Raw genomic sequence first — 23,946 nt, 5'->3', positions numbered from 1 at the left:
TGAAGACAGTTTTTAATGTGGATTATGACCAAATGCATGATAGACTTACGAGCATTCTCTTTGTATTTCACATAAACTGATGTTTTGGCAGCCCTCACTCATTACGGGGCCATGCATCTTCTTAGATCATTATTTCTAAACATTCTCCCCACTTACTTCTATATGCATGAGTGCGAGAAGCTCACAGCACAGACATTTGTAAAACATAGAAGTACCCCATTTTTTAAAAAATGTTCTAAACAATTCTTCTAAAGAAGGCAAATCTCTGGGTCCTCTTCCTTTTACGTGAAGGAGTGTGGCCCGCTGTCTAAGCTATACTCATCAGAACCTGTCTTTAGGAGTGAGGTGAAACAATTCCATGCAGGACTCGGTACTTCAGATTTCCAAAATCTTACATTTACCCCTTTATACCTCAAGGAACTCACCTGCAATGCTAGCATCCATAAAACTAAGCGGAAAATAAGGATTAAGGAATATTGAACTGAGGGAGGAGGGGTGAGAAGGTTGGCACTCCTCCTCCTTCAGGATAGTGAAGAGCAATGGTCTAAACTAATCAATGTCGTATGCTAAGGGTTACCCATTACCCTCTTGTGCCTATGGGAGAGCCATACTGAATATCATGCTCAATGTGCAGGAAACCAAGGTCATCATCTCAAATCCGAGAATAGATGGTTACCCGTTGCATCCTTGGTCTCTTCCCTCCTCTGGCCTCGAGAAATCTACTCGCCCACTCGCTATGGTGAGTCAGTTGTTATCAGGACCTCTCCAAATGTAGCGGGACAAGTTTCTACATGCCCCGTTTTGTACAGCGGTAACCCAGATGCTGTACTATCTGTTTAATTAATGGAATTTGGGGCTCGATCCAATTTAACGCGAGCGTTTTTGACTTTCGTCTTTTGACTAACTACGAATTACAAGAGTTTTCACTTGTTTCTTTCAAAAATTGAACATACTGAATTCTAGCTCCTTTTATATAACGCACCGTCCACATTTTAAACTTTCAACATTAGAAAGTGTTCTGAAGCCTCACTTGCGACGAAAAACTAAAAACCAGGTTAACGCCATTGCTGTGGTGTATCCCGAACAACTGAGGGATCTAAAGAACTAACGCTTCAACTTTTTCGATCTTTTATCAAGCCTTGAAAAAGTTATCTACAAGACGAAACGCGTGTCGGCTGTCTGCATCTACGATACTTACTTTGCGTCAACATAATGAAGACAATACATGCTTTTTTGCTTTCTGTATTTGGATGATTACTTTCTCGATTGCTTATACTGAATGGTGTTATGTTTATTAAAAATAGCGGACAACAAGGTCGTTGAGAAACGAATTAGTGTTTGTGCTCTGTAATCAATTTGTTGTTAAGTGTATGGGGGACGTTTTTCCATACAAGATAACACTGGGCAAGTGGCAGTGTTGTACATTGAACACACCTATATACAGATACCTACAATATACTTGTGGAAGACAATGCGGAGGTGCTGACCTTTGCTTCTTTCTACCACTGCCATTTCTTTGAGATTGTTACTTTTTGGGACTGCTGGCCCAGTCTAGCAAGAGACTCCAGCTGACAAAGAACAGGTATTCTTATAATTAAGAAAGTGAAATAACAATGAAGATGCCTTTACATATTGTTACACTGCTGTGCGCTCAAAGACAGAGGTCAGATGCCAACTTAGGTCTTCTTACAGATTGTTCCTAATTTTATCCTGAATAGTGCTTACAAATTCCTTTACTTTTTTTTCCTCTGACTGCAAAGTTTAAGTGAACAGTCTGACAATCATGCTGTGTGCAATGAAAGGCTATACAATGTCAGTTTGGTTTAAAAAATAAAATTAAAAAATACCTTGTAAACGAACTGTAGGACAAGTTACTTACCTTTAGTAACGCCTTATCTGGTAGAGACCGGATTTAGCCGCAAATTCCTTACCTTTTAATTTCCCAGGAGTCAGACTGGAACCAGAAGATTTTTCTTTGAGCAATACACCTGCGCACCGGTATGTGGCATCGGTAGACTCCACGTGACATCGTCTGCGTCGTCTGTGCCATAGTGACGTCCACATCACCTATTTAGGCACCACCTCAGTGTGCTGACGTCAGTTACTTTTCACGACTTTCCATGCCAGAAGCGCAGAGCCAGGAAGTGCACTGACATTGGTGTGTTTTAACAACCAGGGCCCTGAAAGATCAGCCCTGACCTTAGAAACCTGTCTGCAGTGCGGGGAGGATGGGTGAGTCAGTAAGGAATCTGCAGCTAGATCATGTCTCTACCAGATAAGGCGTTCCTGAAGGTAAGTAACTTGTCCATTTGAAAGAGACATCTAGCCGCAGATCCCTTACCTTTGAATAGATACCCAAGCAATACCATCCGCAGAGGAGGGACTGAGGACAAGGTTTGACCACAAAGTCCTGCAAGACAGAATGGCCAAAGAGGCCTTCCCTGCGGACTAGACCATCGAGGCAGTCAAACTTGTGCAGGGATGCCCACGTTGCTGCCTGACTAATGTCGAGGACAGGAACTCAGCAATGCTGTGGTAGCAGCCTTCGCTCTGGTGGAATTAGATCTAAAGCATTCAGGAGGCTGTTCCTTTGCCAGAGCGTAGCAAATCTTCATGCAGAGGACAACTCATCGTGAGATAGTCCTCTTTGGAACTGCACAACCTGTCTTTGCTCCAGCATAACCCACGATGAGTTGGTCGTCCACTCAGAATTCTTTACTGCAGGTAAGGCAGAACGACAACACTCTTTTTGGGTCCAGCTGGTGGAGTCGCTCCTCCTCCTTAGACGAATGTGTTAAGCATCAAGTGGGCAAGATGACAGATTGCCCCACATGGAATGGTGTCCACACTTTCAGGAAGGAAAGAGGCCCTAGTGCGAAGCACCAACTTGTCAGGGAATATTGTCAGGTAAGACAGAGCCTGCAATTCCTCATCCTCCTGGCTGATTGCCACTAAAAAAGCAGTTTTGACGGTAAGCAGCCAGAGAGGGCACTTGCGCAGAGATTCAAATGGAGTGCACATTTGGAAGGTGAGAACCATATTAAGGTCCCACTAACGCATAATAAAAGTGGAAGGTGGGAACATATGTACAAGTCCCCCTATTTACCACGGGAGATTTAAATAATGAGGGCTGGTCTGGCAGTCGGAGAAAGGCAGACACGCAGGAAGCAGAAAGAGGGTTGATAGACTTTTCTGCACAATATAATACAAATTTGCTCCATCAGCAGGCGGAGATTGTCTTGGTGGAGGGACGACTGGCTGTCAAAATAACATTTCAGACTTTAGGAGGAAGGTCGAATGATATCAACTGCTGCTGCTCAATCTCCATGCAAGAAGGCATAAAGTTGATAGGTTTGGGTGGAGAACCCTCCCCTGCTGCGACAAAAGACCGGGATACCAGACTCTACTTGCCCAGTCCAGAGCCACAAGAATGACTTTGGCCTGTTCCTGATCTTCTTGAGAACTCTGGGCAGGAGTGGTAAGGGTGGAAAGGCGTACAGAAGGCCCGAGCTGCCCTCAAGACAAAAACCGCCTCAGAGCGAGAGCCGTATTGGAAACTCCACTACTAACAACAGGGGAACCCTACTCACAAGGAATCAGGGTATTACGTAATGTAAAAAGACAAAGGTTCCAGTGGATAATAAGGAATTAGTATAAATGATAATACTGCACAATCGCAATCACACCGTAAGGACTATAGTGTCAGGGGGCAAAATAAATTCTCTACACAGTACATTCAAATAATTATTTATGAAAGACAGCAATCAGTATATACACTTCATTAAATCAAAAAACGCAAAACTTGTGCGTAGTGTCCCCAAGTGAAACATGGAACCAAAAAGTGACTGTACATTGTGAAACAAATTTCTTGATACAAGGTTTCCATAAAATTATGTAGAACGGCCAATTGGGTACAATTTAACGACAGTCCACATATACAATGATGCAGACTGGGTAATGGTCCGTCCTACACACTGGTCAACGGCGTTTCGACCCTTCTGCAAATGTAGGGTCTCTTCAGGACTGTCAATACAGGGACATCTAAAATGAATTAAATAGAAATTAGCAAAAGGCCCATATACCGGCACTGATGCGAGAAACTATAAAGAAGGACTTGGATGTGCACTCATTACCTGAGTTATGAAATTAATCTTAGTGACGTTGTGGTGCCTTGTGAAAAAGGAGAGGAAATGAACTCACGCGAGTACCCAGCCGGGTTCTTGGTTCATATATTAAAGGAAAGAAAAAGATAATACTGCATGAATACACAATGCCACTGATTACAATGTAGAGCACAGAGGGCATAGTGCTCCCTATGAATAATAAGCATACCTCACGAGATGAAACGTGGTTTTCCTTTGATGTCTAGGGTCTTGCTAGCGCTGCGATGTGCAGACTTTCCATAAAAACTTCCTTCAGTGTTGCCTCATGTACACAATATGTGAAATCATGGTGGAATAGCTATAGAATGGAGGAATAATAAGGCGTGAGAGACTGCTTGTCTCAAGCACACAGTCGGAGCTGAAAGGGCGGGAAAAATTAAGTCTACTGACTGGATCGCATTACCACTTACTTCAATATATAATGCGGGCGGACGAATCTCCGCGGATAACGCTGCTAACTCCCTGGATCTGGGTTTTTTACTGATGCAGTTACACAGAGCGGCTGCGCTGTTGTGTAAATACGCAGACCGTAACCCCTCACGTGCTGCAGGATAAGTAATAGAGCCCCGAAGCTGTGAGCACTCTGTTGCTCTGAGTGACGTGGGAATGAAGGTAAAGAAAGGACTGGTGCATGGATGTGAATGGTGTGTGTATAGCTCTTAGCACACATATTAGGGGAGGTAAGGAATAATGCATACACCGTAACCCCTCACGCTCTGCAGGATAATTAATGGAACGCCGAAGTTGTATGCCCTCTGTTGCTCCGAGTGACGTGGGAATGAAAATAAAGAAAGGACTAGTGCATCGATGTCGGTGTTTCTAATGTTGTACCTGCAATTACTAGAATAATGTACAGTACTTGTATGGCTCTTGGCACACATATTAGGGGAGACAAAGAACAATGTAGAGCATGGAGTGGCCCTGTATATTCTGAAACTTCGCAGTGTGCTCCTTCATTAATGCAGTGCATTTGCGTTTGCTACATAATATCGTAAACCGCACAGATGTAACCATACTCCTTGGCCATTACAACTCAAATATACATACAGTAAGAAGGACATTTTTACTACAGTGCGCAAAATAGTTATTTAACACAATAGTCAAAGCTGACGTCTAAACTCTTATGTTTAAACTTTACACAAGACGGTGACACATGACTGATGACAATCATTATAAATGGAGGGACCAATGATGTTCCTTTCATCCCCTTCATATTCTCAGTTTAGGGTGGTCACATAGCCTCTCCATTCCTCTGCGGAATTGAGGCCGAACTCAATTGAGTTAATCCTCTCTATCCATCTGCATTCAATGCCCTGCAGTACGTTTACAATATCTCCTCCTCTCACTGGTAGACTGGCAACTTCAATAACCTGCCATCTAAACTCATTGGCAGTATGATTTTTCTCCATATAATGGCAGACTAAAGGCGCATTAGGAACAGATCTTCGAATGAGACTTCGATGTTGGCTGATCCTCGCTTTGATAGGCTGTTCAGTCTGGCCTATATATGGAAGGTTACAGGGACACCAAATACAGTATACCACATTTTTTGTATTGCAATTTGAAAAGTCTTTTAGCGTGTACTTGAAATTGCCATGTTCAAAGATGGAAGTGTTGAGTGTGAATTCACAGGACACACAACTGCCACATTTGTAGTGTCCTATAATTTTGGGTAAACCCCATGCAGCAGTCAATGTGTTAGGAGAACACGCTTTTTTATCAGTGGCAGATCTGATAAGGTGGTCCTTTAAATTTTTGCCTCTTTTATAAGCAAAGGGAGGGGTGTCAAGAGCCGGATCTATACTTTTGATGATATTCCAATTGCTCACAATGAGGTTACGCACTTGATTAGTGTGTGTTCCAAAAGTGGTGACACTGCTTTCTCTATGTTGTTGTCAGTAGCTGACACTTGGGAAGGGATAAAGAAGTCGCAAGAAGAGGTTTCAGAAGCAGAACAACTAATCTAAATATGCAAGTTTATGACAGAATACCAGTTTATGTATTTGTGTACTCCGACACGGCTAGTGTGGGAGACGCACACAATTAATTTACGCTTGATAGAAGTAATATGTTTTAAAGCCTGACATGGGTTAGACGATAGCGTAACACACAATTTATAGTTAGGGATTTCAACAATAAATGTACAAGAGGGCTGAGCATTTCTTGTGTTTAACAATTTGATATTTGGTAAATAATAGACGTACGGATAGGTGACTAGTGAGCTTGTGTTGATTGACTGGGCTATAATTTTGCAGAAATTGGCAATTGTCCCATTGTGAACTTTAGAACCCTACTTATTTACTACAGAGACGAGACTAGGTGAGCCTATATATTAAGAGTTTACTTGTTGCGATGGCAGCTGACAACTTTCTTTTGTTTTCTGATTCCTTTTACTATTCACTTACTTTGGAGATCTTATTGATGGTTGTCAATCGCCATCTAATTCACAGATGTAGGTTTTAAATGGCTTTGAATCCTTACTACTATGATTACATGAGGTATGGACCTGTGGGAATCTGTGTTTTGATTTTCAGACACTCTGGGTGATGTGGTCAATGTGACCTTTGTGACGGCTCAAGATTTATCAAACTTATATTACTGAAGTCAGTATATTTGTTATTGTAGCCCTGACAATCTTGCCAAAGGACTGACAGCATAAATACAAAACATTTGTTAGCTAGAATACATCAAGCTTCCAGAACGCTATACATGAATAAAGAATATTGGAGGATTTCACACAAAGGAACATTTGCACTGATTATTTGGGTGTGCTTGGGATTTTTGTTCAGATCTTGGACTTGTTCCAACCGGAGAAGGTCTGGTGGCTTTTCTGCTTCTCTGAGCGCCCAGGACTGATTGTGCCTAACTGTTTACACAGGAAGGTTTTCCTTCTATTGTCTACCAAGTGTGTGTGCACCGTATTGCCAGCCACCTTGAGTTGTTATAACGGATTTCCGGTTTCTCTACAATCAGACAGAGGGACTCATTTTAATAATGAGGTCCTTAGGATGCTGTGCATGGCTCAAGTGGAACAGACATTACACTGTAGCTATTGTCCTGAAGCTTCAGGAAAAGCGGTTCGTAGAAGTCACGATTGGCTAAAGGCTGAGCTTCCACTTCTTTGAAATCGCCAGATGCATTACCACTAGTTCTGATGAGTCCCCTGACAGGAGAACTGGATTATCGCCTCATGAAATCCACTTGAGATCATCACAGATGACATGATACTCGATTACTGCAAAGGACTTGCTGACGTGGTGTGTTCAGTTTCTCACCAGGTTGGAGCTGCCACTGCCAATGCGCATCAGGAGCAGTGCTATGACTTTAGTCCCAGCGACTGGGTGTTGGAAAAAAAAGCAAGTGCGGACGTCCTGTTTGGAGCCAAGGTGGAAAGGCCCCTACCAGATTATTCTGATCACAATCACTGCTGTCAAATGTGCTGGGATACCTAACTGGGTGAATGTCTCGCACACTCAAAGAATAAGGTATCTACATGAAGAAGTAGTGTTCCTTGAACCTGGTCAGAGGGCACTGACTACAGCACATTTACAAGAGAAAGAAAGGGGTGAAGAACAGTAAGATCTCATAACAGTGCAAGTTCCTTAAATATCACAAAGTGGTGTAGTAGTACACTCTGAAGAAACAGTTGGAGTTCCACAAAGAGGGTTAAATGACCCAAATGAAGGAATGAGTGTGAGACAAGAAGAGCGAATGGACAAACGCTAAAAGACAATTGAGATCAAGTGTGTCAATCAAACGGATACCGCCTACAATCATCGAAGAAATAGAATCTAGACATGTCAGTGACACAGACACTGAGAGGATTCAAAAAGATCAAGAGTACCTTGTTGAAGGTATTCAGCATCTGAGTGGACTTTTCGATAAATGTGCCAAATGGGTCAGAATAATGTTCAGATGAACTATGCATGGAGTTGCGTAAGATTCCGTGATATGCCACACTTAGAAACAGCATTGATTGAAACTAAAATAATTGAAACATGTTGCAATTGAGAAATTAAATAACTTAAATAACATTATTTAAACTCAAGAATAAAAACAAGACAATAAGTGATTAACTGTGCTAAAGTCAAGAAATAAAAAAAATGATTAACAATAAAAAGAACTGATAAAATTAAATAAAAATAATTAAGAAGAATTACCTAGTTCCAAGGTTGCAGTAGAAGAGTAGGGATAACATATTTAGAAGAAGACAGAGTAGTGTTAGGGATGACTCATGAAGATTATTATATATTAGCTGAATGAAATAACTAAGTTAACTTTCGAAAGAAAGAAAAGTTTTGCTATTTGCACAATTAGAAGTTAAGGTAGAGAATCAAATCTGCTTGCTGCTATATTCTGTAGACCAACATGTGTTTCCTTACCAAAGCTAGATGTAGGATCATATTAGGCGTCACATTAATTGCTGTACTAATAGTAATTCTATCACTGTTAGTGCGATTGCATTTTGCATTAGAGATAGAGATGCCCAGACCTATACCTGAAACTACAACAGTTACACACACAATAGAGAAAACAAAAAAAAAAGGCTTCATTTGTAGATTTGAAAGATGAATTTTAAACCAACATTTACTCTTGCATAGTTCAAGAATATACACAAGCTTTAGATGCCAAAGATTGTTATGCCTGCACTCATTTACCTTCTTCAGACACAGGAGAGGTGACTTATCACCACTTTCCGCTGTCATATGCAACATATTGCTTAGCTTATTTTATAGACAGGAACACTGAGTATTATTTTTCTAATTATGACATGATTTTTTCACAGTGACCCTTCAGAAAAGCATGAATTTACACCCACAGGCAAAAGATCAAGACACTGCATGGTATATTCTTTAGACCATCTACTGTTATAAATACTGTTAAGGCATATAAAAACAATTGGACCTGTTTGATGAAACCATTAGAAAAGACATACATTAGGTTATTAGAGGAAAGGAGATCTCATATCTTTCATAGTCAAGACAAAAGGATGTTTATGAGAATGTTTGGAAGAAGGAAGATGAATATAAAAAGAAAATGGCATATCTAAAATTGAAATTAGACAGATGACAAAAAGTGAAATTGAAGGAATCTATTTAGAAAAAGACACATTGGGATTAGTAGTTGTAAACACACATTTGACGTTTTTGGAGGACCTGTCCAAATTCTTATAGGGGAAGGGGCAGTTATTACAGGGGTTTACTTTGTGGACAAGATGCTTCTTTCGAGTTACCAGCTGATTGGGAGGGCATTTGTCATTTAGCTTTTCTAAAATAAACCATGTACATGGTATAGATGCTTTAACCACGACACAATCTCCTAGACACGAACGCAGTGTTTATAATGGGAGACAATTAGGAGGATGAATTTTTGGAGTAATCATACCTCCGGTAGGAGAAGTTTTAAATGATTAAAAAGAAAAATTAGAAAGGTGCCAACAGTAATGGATAAACTAGCAACTAGTATATCTGGTGCTTTGCTTGCTTTTAACACATAATTAGTGGCTATTAGATCAATGGTTTTACAAGATCGATTAGCCTTAGAGATTGTACTGGCAGAGAAAGGCAGAGTTTGCAAGACGCCGAAATTTCAGCAATGCTGCTCATACATACCTGATGAGAGTAAGAAGACAGAAGAATTTCCAAAGAACATTTCTCATTTGAAACCTGAACTAGAACGATTAGAAACTGCTGATATATTAGAACATATTGGTAAAGAAGCTTCTGCTATTGGAAATTGGTTTACAACAGTAGCGGGAGAAGTTTTTAAAGTCATTATTGAACCGGTACTCAATATAGGTGCTTGCTTGTTATCCTTATATGCTTTTTATCAAATAGTTCAAGGTTGTCTAAATAGAAAAAAGAATAGAGAAAGAAACAGAATTAAGGTAAGAATTAGAATTGGAAGAGAAAAATAACAGGGAATACAAGAAACTGAGGAACTTGGAAAACATAAAAGTGAACCAAGAAGGCTCAACAGAAAGCGACAGTGTACTTGAACGATTTATTTGAGAAGAAATCATGATGGGTTTCCCAGCAACAGAGGGAGGGGGGCCTGCTTGAGTGAATTTATTTACAAAATGCTTTATTAAAATTACAATGTGCATAACGTATGTTTGCAAATGAAGTATGTTTAATGCAAAATGTGTAGTATGTAACCATACTTAGCACCTGTAGGTCTGTAACCTAGTAATAAAGCTTGATTTTCTATTTAGTTGACATATGTAATCACACCATGTTTTACTGTGAAGGGCCATTAATACTGAAATGCTTGCTTTAACCAAAAATAGTGCAAGATATTTTTCTTCTCTTTGCTGCAGACATTGCATTTTCAGAAGCTACTGTTTATTAGTTAATGAATAGACATTTGTTGTATTAGACGACTGATAGCGAGGTTCACACCACAAAACATGTAGACAACACGAAGGATGATTAATAGGAAGACAATATTAAAACAGAAAAGGATGTGCCCGCAACATCTAAGGACACATGGTTGAAAGATGATTGTACTTTGGGGAGTAGACCTGTTCCCAAGAGCGTGCTGAAATCTTATTGACGATTAGTTAGAAATAGTGGTATTGATCATAGGTGTCCTAGGCGCTCAAAGGGAAATTCACATTTGTCAATTATCAAACACTTAATCTGACGGTGCTGTAAGGTATAGAGAAACCACCAACTCTACACAGAAGAGCAAAAGCTCTACGTAACAGTTCAACAAATCCCCAGCACTCGTATTAATCAAAGTTTCAAAACAGTTATGACGTGTAAGTCAGAAACAACAATAGCAATAAAATTCTTGTGCGAGGTTTAGTTTTCCTTGTTCTTTATTTTCAAGGCGACATCCTAGTCACAGCCAACACGTGTTTCGTCGTGTAGGGACATTAACCCACGACTTCCTCAAGGCTATTTTCTATTCAAATGGTACCTTTAATATGTGGTTAAAATTCCAGACCACATAGGGGTCAAATCCACGACTTGAATATTCAAATTTCCTTCGTTCCTTAGCCAGTAAAGCGTAAGTATTGCGCTGAGCCAATTATTCAGTCGGTATTGTGTTGTCTATTCCAAATCCCATCTACAAGTGTCCGGCGAGCCGAGTACAGCTGTCCGTGGATCTTGATTTCAAGATCCACGGACAGCTGTACTCGGCTCGCCGGACACTACATATTAAAGGTACCATTTGAATAGAAAATAGCCTTGAGGAAGTCGTGGGTTAATGTCCCTACACGACGAAACACGTGTTGGCTGTGACTAGGATGTCGCCTTGAAAATAAAGAACAAGGAAAACTAAACCTCGCACAAGAATTTTATTGCTATTGTTGTTTCTGACTTACACGTCATAACTGTTTTGAAACTTTGATTAATACGAGTGCTGGGGATTTGTTGAACTGAAATCTTATTGGTCGACATGAAGAAGAAAAGAACATTTATGTTACAAACTTAGAAATCTTGTTTTATATTAGTGCGTGTTCCTAGACTAGTTAGACAGAAGCGAGTAGATTTTCCTTTGAGGCAGATTCTTTCACTGTTTGATGCTTAGCAGACTGATTGAAGTTTCACTCATTTTATTTCCCTTTGCCTGGCTCTCTGAGAGGAGACTCTATATTGAGTTTTCTAGATACCTCTAGAATAGGAAACTTTCTTAATGAAACGCGCCTGTTGTATTTATCTTTTTAACATCTTTTCCCATTATTGAATCGATTCATCTTTTTAATAGTTATCGACTTATTGATTGTTAACCTGACTGATGATTACTGGAAATTAATATTTTACTAAACAAATGATTTTCAAAAGAGATAAACTAAAACCCTTTAACTCAAATAAATTCTCTTTGACTGAGCTAATGTTATGATAATTGATAATGATTTATATTGAGATTTAATTTGATAGCTAGCTCAGCTGACAAAAAATATCCATCGACCTGAGACTATGCAGGAGGGTTCTTGGTAAGAACTGAGTGATGGTGAAACCCCACGCTCCAGTACCTGTAAGATCAATGTGGCTGTTGGAAGGAAATGCTTACTGAGCCATCTGGGAAGTGGCCATGTGCGCCTAACCCATCATAATTTGCACTGATTTTTTATTTTTTTATCTCTAACCCAAACGTCCCTTGAACACCCTTTTAAATAAAGCTTCAGTAAGCTTAACTCCTCTTATTGTTAACTGTAAAGCGCACCATTGCTCATGTGGCTATGCATGGGCAATAAAGATATCAATAATAAATAAGCTGGGTTAGAATGTGCTCTTAGTAGAGAATAAGAAAGAAAGAAACATTTATAAAAGCACTCGACTCACCGTAGGAGTCTTGGTGCTGCCACAGCTGCTGAAAACCCATATTGCTGACATTAATCTATAGATTAAAACAACCTCAGTTGTAGTCACTTTCTGAAAGAGAGTTGGTGCACTAGAGTCTGTAGATCTTGATCGAAGAGAGTTCTTTGGTGGGATTCTTTGTATGATCTATTTTTAACGTAAAATATACATTTTTCCTTCAATATAGTGAATTTATATTCGCGAATAAACCCTTCGTACTTCTCTTTTTAAATCAGACTGTAGTCTTGACCTCCAATTTCTTTCTTGTCTCCAACAATCCTGCTTCAAGTGCCCCCAAGTATGTCAGAGAACTAAGGTGCAGATGTAACTGCTTGCCTATTTTTCATCTCTTTAATTAATGAGACAGAGTCCAACAATTCATTGGGCCATCCCTCACAAGCTGTGGATGCTTCCTCTAAATCTATAGGACAGGGCGCAGGCACATTCTCTACTGCTGCCCTAAAATCAACATTATTGTATTTACTCCAGGAACGAGTGCTTACCGGCTTATGTTGTCAGAGCCCTTGGATCCTTTCACATACTTAAAATTAAGGGTTACCTGCGGCGGTCATGCTGGCGTACATTGACAAGACGTTTGATTTGCTGAGCTGGACCTACCTTTTTAAACTCCTTGAGACTCTTAACTTGGGATCGAGGTTCCGGGCGAATGTGAAACTCTTATATACGGATCTCATGGCCTTCGTTCGTGCAGCCGGTTGCCGCTCTGCTCCCTTCCTGATCCGCAGAGGCACGAGTGCTCCCTATCCCCTCTTCTATTCGCCCATGCGATCGAGCCTTTGGCCGCGTGGGAGCACCAGGATCCAGTTCTCCGGGGGCTGGACTGGTCGCCGGGGCACTGACAGGATCGCGCTCTACGCAGACTATGCTGTTTTTTATGTCCGACCCCTGAGCCTCCGGGACCCGTGTCCTCCAAATTCTTCGAATATTCGGGGAGACATCTGGACTATGCGCCAACCCGTCCAAATCTATCCTGTTCCCCATCCACAGTGAGCAAAGAAGTCAGGCTTGGGCCGCGCAACTAATCATTGCAGACACAGGCCTTAAGTATTTGGGGGTGTATATAACGCGGTGTCCCACCGCCGCATGGACGGGCAATATAGCTCCGCTGCTCTCCGTGGTCCGGGATGAAACGACGATCTGGTTCCAATTACCGCTATCGCTCTACGGCAGGTCCGCATTTTTCAAAATGGTGTCTCTGCTGCGCCTGCTCTACAGGCTCCAGAACTATTCATACCCTATCCCCCCCCCTTTATGGTTTCTCCAAATAAGTGCACTACTGAATAGGTTCCTACGGCAAGGGGATGTGATCTGCGTGGTGCTCGCAACATGCATTCAGTCCACGTATTGCGGTGGCAGACGTCCGCATGTACTACTGGGCTTCGCACCTTTTGGTGATCAACGAATGGTGGTGTGGTTCCCAGCCAGACCCGGCGTACGCTGTGGAGCGGCTCGCCATGGCGGGTACCCCACTGCTTCATCTTCTATATAGTTGCTTGTCCCTTGAGGCGCTTCCCCCGGCATGCCGGACAGTTATTCAGACCTGGAGGCAGGTGGTTCGGTCAATGGGTTGGTGGGGTACGCTGACTGGCGCCACTCCTCTCTGGCAGGGAACACCCCTCTGGCCCGTCGTGGCATGGATGAGGTTTCGCAGATGGGAAGATATCGGGATCTCCACTCTCTGAGACATAATGCAGGGGACCACTCTTAAATCGTTTCAAAGGCTGCAGGCGGACTTTGACCTTCACAAATCACAGTTTCATAGATATCTGCAGCTCCGTCACGCATTGGCCCCACTGATACGGCATCTTGAGTCATTACCAGACTTCCACGCGCTGGAAGGTCGTCTGTTGATGGGGGATCTGGGGGCCCACAAAATCCGGCAAATTTATCAAACTCTCACTATACACTCCAAGACAACTATTCACCGCACCCGGGCGGCGTGGGAGGCGGACCTGCCCGCCCTGACAGACGATGACTGGGACAAAGCTCTGGCTAGCCCCAGGGGCGCTGCAGTCTCTACCAGATACAGATTAATCCAATTTAAATATCTCCATAGGATATATTACACGCGTCTTTGCCTCTGGAAGATAGGGGCCATTCAGTACCCCACCGGTCTCCGTTGTGTCACGGACGAGGGGTCGTTCCTTCACTCTGTGTGGAGTTGCGGGGCGTTGCAGCTCTTCTGGTCTGGCGTGCTGTCTTGCATGGGGCACATTCTGGCATAGGACATCCCGACGGACCCCAGACTGATGCTTTTACACAGCACGGAAGACACCGGGTGGGGGGGGGGGGGGGTGGGGGGGTGGGGGGGGGGGGGGTGGGACAGGTATAAAAGACACTTCCGGTTTCTCGGTCTCACATTAGCTATGAGGGACATAGCACAACACTGGAAAGATACGTCCCCGCCCAGTATAACTACCTGGAAAACGGCCATGGATAGGTGCATGTCGGCAGAGGTTGCTGTGTTCCAGGTGAGGGGTTGCACGCAGAAGCATGGGAAGATCTGAGCTAGGTGGGCCAAGTACAGGGGTATTGATTTGATGTCATTGATGGCGCAGCCAGCCACCCGGGACCCTATAGAATGGCTGGTGGTGAGCGATGTACCAGTTTAAAGTGTTGGTGCTACAAAGACGTAGACAGGAATCTCTACGATATGTAAGAATAATGTTTCTAAAGTATGTGTGGTGTGCGCTTGGGGTGGGTGGGGGGGGCGTTTCTTTAGTCTGATGTTCTGCAGACCTTAGGGGTGGGTAATGTACAGTACCTAGAGACCTTGCGGTATGTTTTGCAAATGCACATCTCTTTAAGACACACCTGAGAATAATTGGTATTTGATGATCCCCACAGTGTGTAGGGGCATTTACTAATTTAGTAAAGCCAAACCCTAACATGGTCTCAAGAACTGTAATAGCATCTTTGTCATCAGCACATTCAAAATTAACATTAAAATTGGCCAGAACAGTAAAATGAGATTGATCTGCAGGAATGTGCAATTCCTACAGCCCGACGCCCAGGACATATTGTTTGGGGTCAAGAGCAACAAGTTTTCATGTGTATTTTGTCCTTGGGACAAGTAGGCCCAACCCTCTACAGCACAAACCCTTTGGCTGCCAGTTTGCAGTACCACATCATGGATCAGAAAAAGGCACTGTCTGCAGTTAAGGTAATATTTTTGTCCATATGTTAATGCTTTTCAAACTTGTATTTATGGTTCATTAATTGAAAGCCATTATTACTAGGGTGAGTGCTATACGTATATATTTTGTAAGCTCTGACTGCACTACTGACAGTGGTTTCAGTATAAAAATGTGTACACATGTTTTCAAAGTTTACCGATATGAGGCTTTGTATAATTCTCCCAGAATGCTCTATCATTGGATGGAAATATTTGCAGAAGCTTGAAAGCAAGAATGAGGATTCTTTGCTTTCTAAATAAAATGTTCATAAAAAAATGAAAGCCGGAAAATTCATTTTCACTAAACTACAGTAAGATTTCAGGTACCATTTATTTGCAGCATCATTTAGTAACATGTGTTGATGCATGCTAGTATTTCCCAAAAATATTCATAATGGAAAATCAGTGTAACCAGTTTCAATAAGATTATGGGAAACAAAAATAAACAAACATTGTCAAAGCAAGTAGATCTGAAATTGGTGGTCAGCTTTTTAGTTTTGTCAATGTGTGACTTGTTTTGGCATGGTTTTTGTAAAATCTTCCTGGTGTGGAAGCTGACGGGCCCTCACCTTTATAACAAACATTGGCAAAAGCAAAAATTGTTATTGGTCTCAAAAAGCGCACACTCCCACAGTAGTAGGGAATAGGAGTGGCGCAGCGGCCAGGGCAGCTGACTCCGAAACCCGGGGGCTCACGGTTCGATCCCCGGTGCCGGTGGCAGATCAGCCCAGCACCATGTGATTCTGGGCAATAGCTTGCTTAATCTTCCCAACAGCCCCCCAGCGCTTTAACACCCTCGGGTAATTGTTCGCCCTTTACAAATACTGGACATTTACACAGTAGTTACTGGCACTGAACAAAACTACTTCGTGTGCCGATATGCTCCTTGTGAAAGAGCAGAATGCAGTCACTCATAGTGAAGCCGGGAGAGAGAGAGAGAGAGACACAGAGTTTTAATAAACGCAAAAGGTCAACGGCAGACCAAATTCGGAGCCCAATTATTAAAGAAAGTCTCAAAAGTGTACCCATAGTATTTGTCCTTGCATTAAGTGCAGCAATACGGCTCTCGTGAAATCCCAAGAATTTACAGAAGTAGGACAAGAAATAGTACTCCTAGAAATTATATTTGTGAACTGCATTTTAGCATGAGCAAATACTCATGTGTAGATGTGCTTGTGCGAAAATCTGTATGCAAGTTCACTTTCCCTCCAACCACTTTTTTCCCCAACTCTGGAAGAAAGTTCATGTCTGCCATTGTCAGGAGTACATTTTCAACATTTCTCAGTATGGGAAAAGATTAGAGAAGAGTTGTTGAAAACCCTTAAAACAGGCAAGTTAGTAGGTTTGCACAGACTCAAAAGGGCATTCCAGCCATGGAACTATTGCTTACCACTACCTTCAGACCCAGTATGTAGATCTGCGGAAACATGGCAACATAAGAGTATTGCAAATATTCAAACACCACTATGGTAAGAGCCCAGGCATAATCAGAGAGGCTATATCAGAGTTCTTATATAATGAGATTGCCGTCATAATTTGTTGCCGCACTACATGGCACCAAAAGGACAAGTAGATTTATGAAGCAACCTGCCCCATAACAAGTAGACATTTTATTAAATTCCACACCCCTGATCTGAAAAAGATTCGAAAAGATGCCCTATATTCAGTGCAAATTTTGTACTTGGCCCAGGGGGGTGATACAACAGAATTCCTGACCAAGTAGTATTTACACTGGTAACAATTCTAAAAGAAAGGGCCTCACAGTGCCCTGAGGTGAGAGCCTCAATAGGGCAACAAAGAGAGTCCAGATACACCATTGCAAGTCTGTCCCTTAATATATTAGAGCAGTCAAGTCTAGCTCTAGTGTAACCCCTAGGAACTGCTTTGGCCAAATCAGGGTCCATAGAGTTGAGCAACCACTTTTAGCCGACAAAAATAAGATCTAAGGAGTGTGTGAGAATAAAATACATCCCTTTGACAATACTTTTTCAGATAACTTCTTAGGTTTTATAACAATGTTGTATACTGTATTGACTATCTGCAGAAAACACAACACAGCGTACAAATATTGTTCACAGGAATGGTTTGTGGTCATGCCTTGTTCTAAGGACCTACGCAAGTAATTACAAAAGGGCATGGCTTTGATTGAGACAATGCCCTGGGGTTACTATGGAAGGTTTTTGCTTGTCTAGTGTCAGGTGCTTATACCAGAGGGTATGAGTATGCCCAGTGCCCTTATAAACAGGACCTGCAGGGCCTCATATGTGGCACTGCCCTGCTGGTACCCAACAAAGAGCATGGCTTTTGGCAATACCATCTGTCTACTAACTATCTAGAAGGTAGACAACATTGGAGCACAAAAGGTAATCTCTCATCTATGTGCTTAGCTTCGAATAGCATAGGAATTACTATAATTTCACATTTTCACCTAGGTGAACCTCTTCCCCAAGCAGAGAGAAAGATGACCCACCTGAAAAATATCGCTGCTGGAATTCCAGGAGCCGACTGTCGTGTATCAAAATGCAGTCTCTCAAAATTGCTTTTGGGATCCTGTGTCATAGGAGTTTTTGTCTTTAGACAGTGGTATTGAGCATGGGCACCCTCTACAAGGGCAGACCTTAGGGTCGCTTAACAACAGAGTCAAGGAACACCCCCACTAAGTGACTCAAATATTCTAGGACATCAAGACTCAATATTTGTTGCCAGAGGCGTGTCCAGAGTTTAAAGAGGCGATTCAGATTTCAAAGCTTTTTTCACTTACAGATTGCTAAGAGATTTTACAGGCTTATTCAAAGCAATCTAGAAAAATTTAAATATATGACATATGGAAATAAGAACTTAGGATGAGTACAAAGAAAATATCCATTAACTGTAATATCGTCTTCGGTTTATAAACAGAACAATTCTGCAGTATTTGAACTTTCCTGACCAAAGGAACTGCCATTGTCCCACTTTCGAGTGCAAAATGTTGGCTCATTTTACGAAAAAGAGAAACCACTTCTACAGAGCCCTTGCAAGTAAAAAAATAATCATTAAAAGCACTAAGTTAAATCAACCAAGTACAACTTTTCTATTGTAATGGACCTCATTTTATTTACTTATATTCACCTTTTTTGTCACTTGCTTTTTATTTTTCTACAGTACTCTGCTCTATTTTTCAGAAATTATCCTAAGCATTCAAAAGCAGCTAATTAACAATTTGTCAACATCACACACAATCAGAGGTTAATCCCCTCCCACAAAATGTACCTTAAAAAAGCCCCAAATTCCACTAGCTGGGCCTTCTTGGGGAACTCCACGTAACCTGGGGTCTTCGTGCTCTTCGGGGAAAGTTATGGTTGAACCGCTTCCGGTGCCGTGTTGTAGAGAGCTCTGATGTGTAACAGGATTCGACATAACGGCTAATTGGGATAAATGGAAAGAATATACAGTTCAGAACGACGCTCAGCAAGGTTGAGGTTCTTTCTCTTCATTTTTATTTGAATCTAGTATTCAGCATCAAAGAAATATACCATGCTACTTGGAAGCTAAAGAACTGCTGGACAGAAAAGTACTCCCTAGACCCAGACAGAGAAAGCGCAACATATGTAACTTTATTTACAAATATTCATATTAGCTTCCTTAAATCATCTCCTAAATATTGGCTGCTCATTTTGTTACTTCTGCCGAGCTGTGCGAGCTGCATGAAGCTTGAGGTGGAAGAATGAAGATCATGGAGGATGGGGGCAAGGCTAAGGACTCATACTTGTTTCAATCAAGATGGGGGAGGGAGAAAAATTGGAGTCCATTCAGCTTCCAGGCTTTCATCAAAAAATCATTTTAGGGGGGAGGGGGGAGAGGAGGGAGAATGGACCACTTGTAACTACGTAGCCAGGGTTCTTAATACTCAATGGCCTTCATAAAAACCCTCATACACGCACGTGGCTGGAGTAGCGGTATGACTCACTATTTTCTGAGCACTTAACTTTCTCTGGACACTTTTACGAATCCAGTGGCTACCTCCGGGTGGAGGTTTGCATATCTGAAAACAAAACCCTATGATGATACACTAGCACAACGTATTAGCGGAGAAACAAGATATACCGCTACTCCATCCATGTGCGTGTATGAGGGTTTCTATGAAGGCCATTGAGTATTAAGAACCCTGGTTACGTAGTTACAAATGGTCCATTCTCCCCCCAAATTTTTTTGTTAAGGTCTCATACTACCTATCCCTTGACCACCATTAAGAGAGGCATCCATCAAGATAGCTGGGTTACAGTTCAGAAGATCCTAAAAGCAAGATCCGATGGAGAAGTATTTATCTAGTACAGTAAACTTATGTTTGGGATTTTGCTTCCCTATGTTGACAATATTAACTGTCAGGATTATATTGTAAAGAATGTTTTATACCTATTCATGTTTAATAATATTGTTACTTAGCCACATGTTATGACTATCAACAGGTAAAAATAGGGATCTTTCATTTTATATCCTTTTTTGAAGCACATTTAGGGAATCATGTAGCACAGCGTATTACTCTGCACAAAATTGGGTTGTTTGCAGTCAATAAGTAACTAATTATTATTCTTTATGTTGGATTGGCAAATACCTTAATCAAGAGTGTCCTATTTCCGCTACGACAGCTGTACTACCCAGTGTGGATTAAGACAGAGCGCACAGCTGCATGATGCAGTGGGTACTGGATGTTGACAGGGTCGCAGAAATAGAAAACTCAACCAAAAAATAGTTCTCAATTGTAATAAATCCAGGTATTTTTATTTGGTTTGGCTTGGACAGATTATGAGATACAGAATGAAGACCACTAAAAAGCAGAACCTTTCGAAACGAACATCAGCTCCAGAAAAGGATAAGGTCCACGACACATAAGAAAGTGTCAACTAAATGTGCCTCCAAACAGAAAAGATTTCTTAACCAACAGAAAGGAAGCCCTCTAACAGAGAACTGTTTAATCCCTTACAACTACTATAAACCCTCCTGTGGAAATGAAGTAATGAGATGAGGTTTACAGAGGTGGTAAAAAAAAAAAAACAGTTTAGAATATCAAGTATTCATTCCACCTACATACAAAGGTAGGCAAATGTGCATAAAAGATGAGCCATGGTTAAGAGTTACCTCCATCTAGCTCCTGGTATGTCAACTAAAATCAGTTTGCACATATTTGTGTGCACAACAATGTTGGATTAGTTTCTCTGAAACTACTTTGTTTACACATCTAGCTTTGCACAACATTATCATGATGCCTCATATCATGTACAAAGTACTTCAACGCAGTATGTAAACATGCCGTTTCCATTTTTATCCGCGGGGTGACTGGGCTATCTACATTTCCATAACATCACTAATCTATACACACATTGCAAGGCTGCTTTCTATTATTAATAAAGACCATCCCATAAGATTAGCGGAGGAAACTCTTCAGCGGACACCTGCATCCTGAGACTTCACCACGCTGCGGTCTGACATCTCATGAGGGGTGTCCAGTTCGTGACCAAGATGGGGTCCTACATTCTCTCCTGCCAGGTAATGGGGTTGGACCGTCCCTTGGGGCGATTCTTGGCATCACAACTACACATACTCTAGGTACACTCAGAGTAGTGTCTGCATAGTAGGAGTATGCCCAATCACTGCCTTGTTTATATGCCTGCATATATATACTGTTTCAGCACCATTGTAGAACTGTATCTACAATTTACTCTTTTGGTGCTTGTAAACACTTTCATCTGCTTCTGCCTACAGATTATTCCAGCACATGTATTGTTATGTTATATGCACTTGTAGAGCGCATAGCTACTCCAGCAACAGGGCGTCCAACTGCTAAATCTAACAGAAAGCAGACAGGTGAGGAAGCTAAAGGTTGGAGAAAAGCCACATCTTGATGATTTTCCTGAAAGCCCAATGGTCTTGTGTGCTGCGGGTAGCAAGAGGAATGGAATCCCAAAGAGCAGGTGCCAGTGCCCTCAACGACTGCCCCCCCTGCTCTTGTCTTGCGCACCCGCAGGACACAGGCCAAATCAAGGTCCGCGGAACGCAAGGTTTGGGCCATACAGCGAGCACAGCTCGCTCAGAATTTGCGGACCCACGCTATACAGGATCTTGTGTGTCATACACAGAGTCTTAAAGTAGAATCTCTGCTCTATAGACAGCCATTGGAGCTGGCGAAGAAGGTCTGAGGCATGGCAATACTTCGGTAGTGCAAAGAGCGTGCAGGCAGCCATGTTCTGTGCCTGTTGAAGTCTTTTGGTCACAGTTTATTAACGCCAAGTAGTAACCAGTTACAGTAATCTAGCCAAGACAGCACAGTGGATTGGACAATCATCTGTCATGTGGGTGCGTCAAAAAGTCCCAAAATGGGTATCAGGCCGCATAAGAGACCAAAGCAAGTACCCGCCACAGTCTTAGCGTGCCCCTCAAACGAGAGGGCGCCGTCCACCAATACTCCCAGATCTTTGATCACGGATTTCGGTTGTGGGGGGATTCAAAGGGCCACGGGCCACCATTGATTGCCCCATAGATGGGTATCTCGGGCCACCAGGAGCACTTCTGACTTGGAGGAATTCAGTTGTAAGTAGTTATCTGCCATCCATTCTGAGATGGCCGTAAGATCGTCTTGGAATTTTGCCCGATCCTGCTTAGAGTTGCTGGAAAAGGTGAACACCAATTGGGTATCATCAGCGTATGATACCATGGCAAGGTTCCGGGCTTTGGCCAGGTGGGCCAGAGGGCGGACGTAAATATTAAATAGAGTGGGGCTCAGGGCAGATTCCTGTGGAACACCGCAGCAGGGAGGGTGGCCACTGGAGGTAAAAGGGAGAGCAGAGACCTGGATACACCGATCGGCCAAGAAGGACGAGAAACAAGAATAACCTTGGTTCAATAAAAACGTCCCACAGTCTATATTTCTCTGTGCACAAGTAAGCACGAGTGACTGAGTGAAAGGTTCTGCTCTGTTTCCACAATCCCGGAGGGGTCAGGATTGTCATTCAGTGGTTGCCAGAAACTATTCCCTCCCTGGTAAGTTTAGGAGGTCTCATGGTGCCACTGTGAGCTAGTTTGTCTCTAGGCCAACATATCCTGCGGGGGTGCCCGGAATCGGGCTAGGTACCTCACCCAAAGTTTATATTGTCCCACACACACGCAGGTCCTACGAATTAGTGGGAACTACATGACAGGGCCACTTTCCGCACTATTAATGAAACTTTCCTGGCCCAACCGCCAGTACTCCAGGCACTAGAACACATGCTCACCACACCCTCCTCTCGCATATTGATCACCAGCCTCTACAACTCTATGCAATCCTCCTCAAAGACAGCCCGCACAGACAGGGAGACCAACTTAGGTTCTCCAATGACAGACTCTCGGTGATTGAATTGCTGTGGGCAGCTGGAATTACTCTTACCAAACTACAGATTCTGCTCGATACATTTAGAATTTTTGCATCCAGTTACAGCTATTTAAGATGGGCCTAGTCTCCAACTTCCACTGCCTCCGATGCACTGCACCCCAGGAGTCCTTTCTTCATCTGGCATGATATGCCCTGGTGTTGCAACATTTTGGGAAGAAGTGTTAAGTTATACACGCAATAACTGACCAACACACTCCTTGTATTCCCCTGATCGGGTTTCAGGGTTACGTGAAGGATATTTCAGCCACAGACCATAGGCTCACAGCTATGCTACTTCTTCTTGCAAAACGTAGGGTGGCCCTGTCCCTACAATTGAAGCCTGGCTGCAGGATGTAACATACTGTTCTGAGCAACTATCCCACTTCTGGGAACTGATGCCACCGCAGTCCCGCCCCAAAGATATTTGGGAAACTCTGTTAGCCTATATTACACACTAACGACAAGTTAGCACGATCGCCTACCGCGGTCACACCCCTTGTGTTTTCCAGATCCACTTGATAGCTAACAGCTTTCCATTTAAGGATCATGTTGGGCCTGTACACCAATCCACATAAAGACTTCCGGTATTCTAGAGTTTTCCTATTACACTAGGTAATCATTAATCCATGGGCCGCCTCGCAGTTCCGTGGTCAGTGCGCATTGTTAATCAAATTCAATTGCTCAAATGAACAGTATAGCTGTATATATTGCACCACTTTCATGCTGTCATATAACGATCCTTATTGCTGACCCCTCGCCCCCACCCCTGTTCCTTTCTCCCTACCCACCCTGAATTTATTTAGATTTCTGTATTTTTGTGTTCATTGTGTGTATAACTGCTCTTTATTTTGTGGGATTTGCTTTTATGCTGTATCACTATATGAAATGGCA

At 42.3% G+C, this 23,946-nt stretch overlaps 1 protein-coding gene across 2 annotated transcripts in view; it reads right to left on the bottom strand.

The window, feature by feature from the left end:
• PRRC1 (proline rich coiled-coil 1) overlaps positions 1-23,946 on the bottom strand; it is a 191,292-nt gene that overhangs the window by 101,351 nt on the left and 65,995 nt on the right. For both annotated transcript variants that reach the window (XM_085632703.1, XM_085632704.1), the window contains exon 4: positions 18,921-19,072. In XM_085632703.1, the coding sequence (XP_085488829.1) occupies positions 18,921-19,072 (152 nt within the window). The remainder of the gene's footprint in view (positions 1-18,920; positions 19,073-23,946) is intronic.

The sequence above is a fragment of the Triturus cristatus genome, chromosome 2_1, assembly GCF_964204655.1.
Source record: "Triturus cristatus chromosome 2_1, aTriCri1.1, whole genome shotgun sequence".
NCBI lineage: Eukaryota > Metazoa > Chordata > Amphibia > Caudata > Salamandridae > Triturus > Triturus cristatus.
The sequence above is the reverse complement of the archived record's forward strand: the minus strand, read 5'-3'. Positions and strand labels throughout refer to the sequence as shown.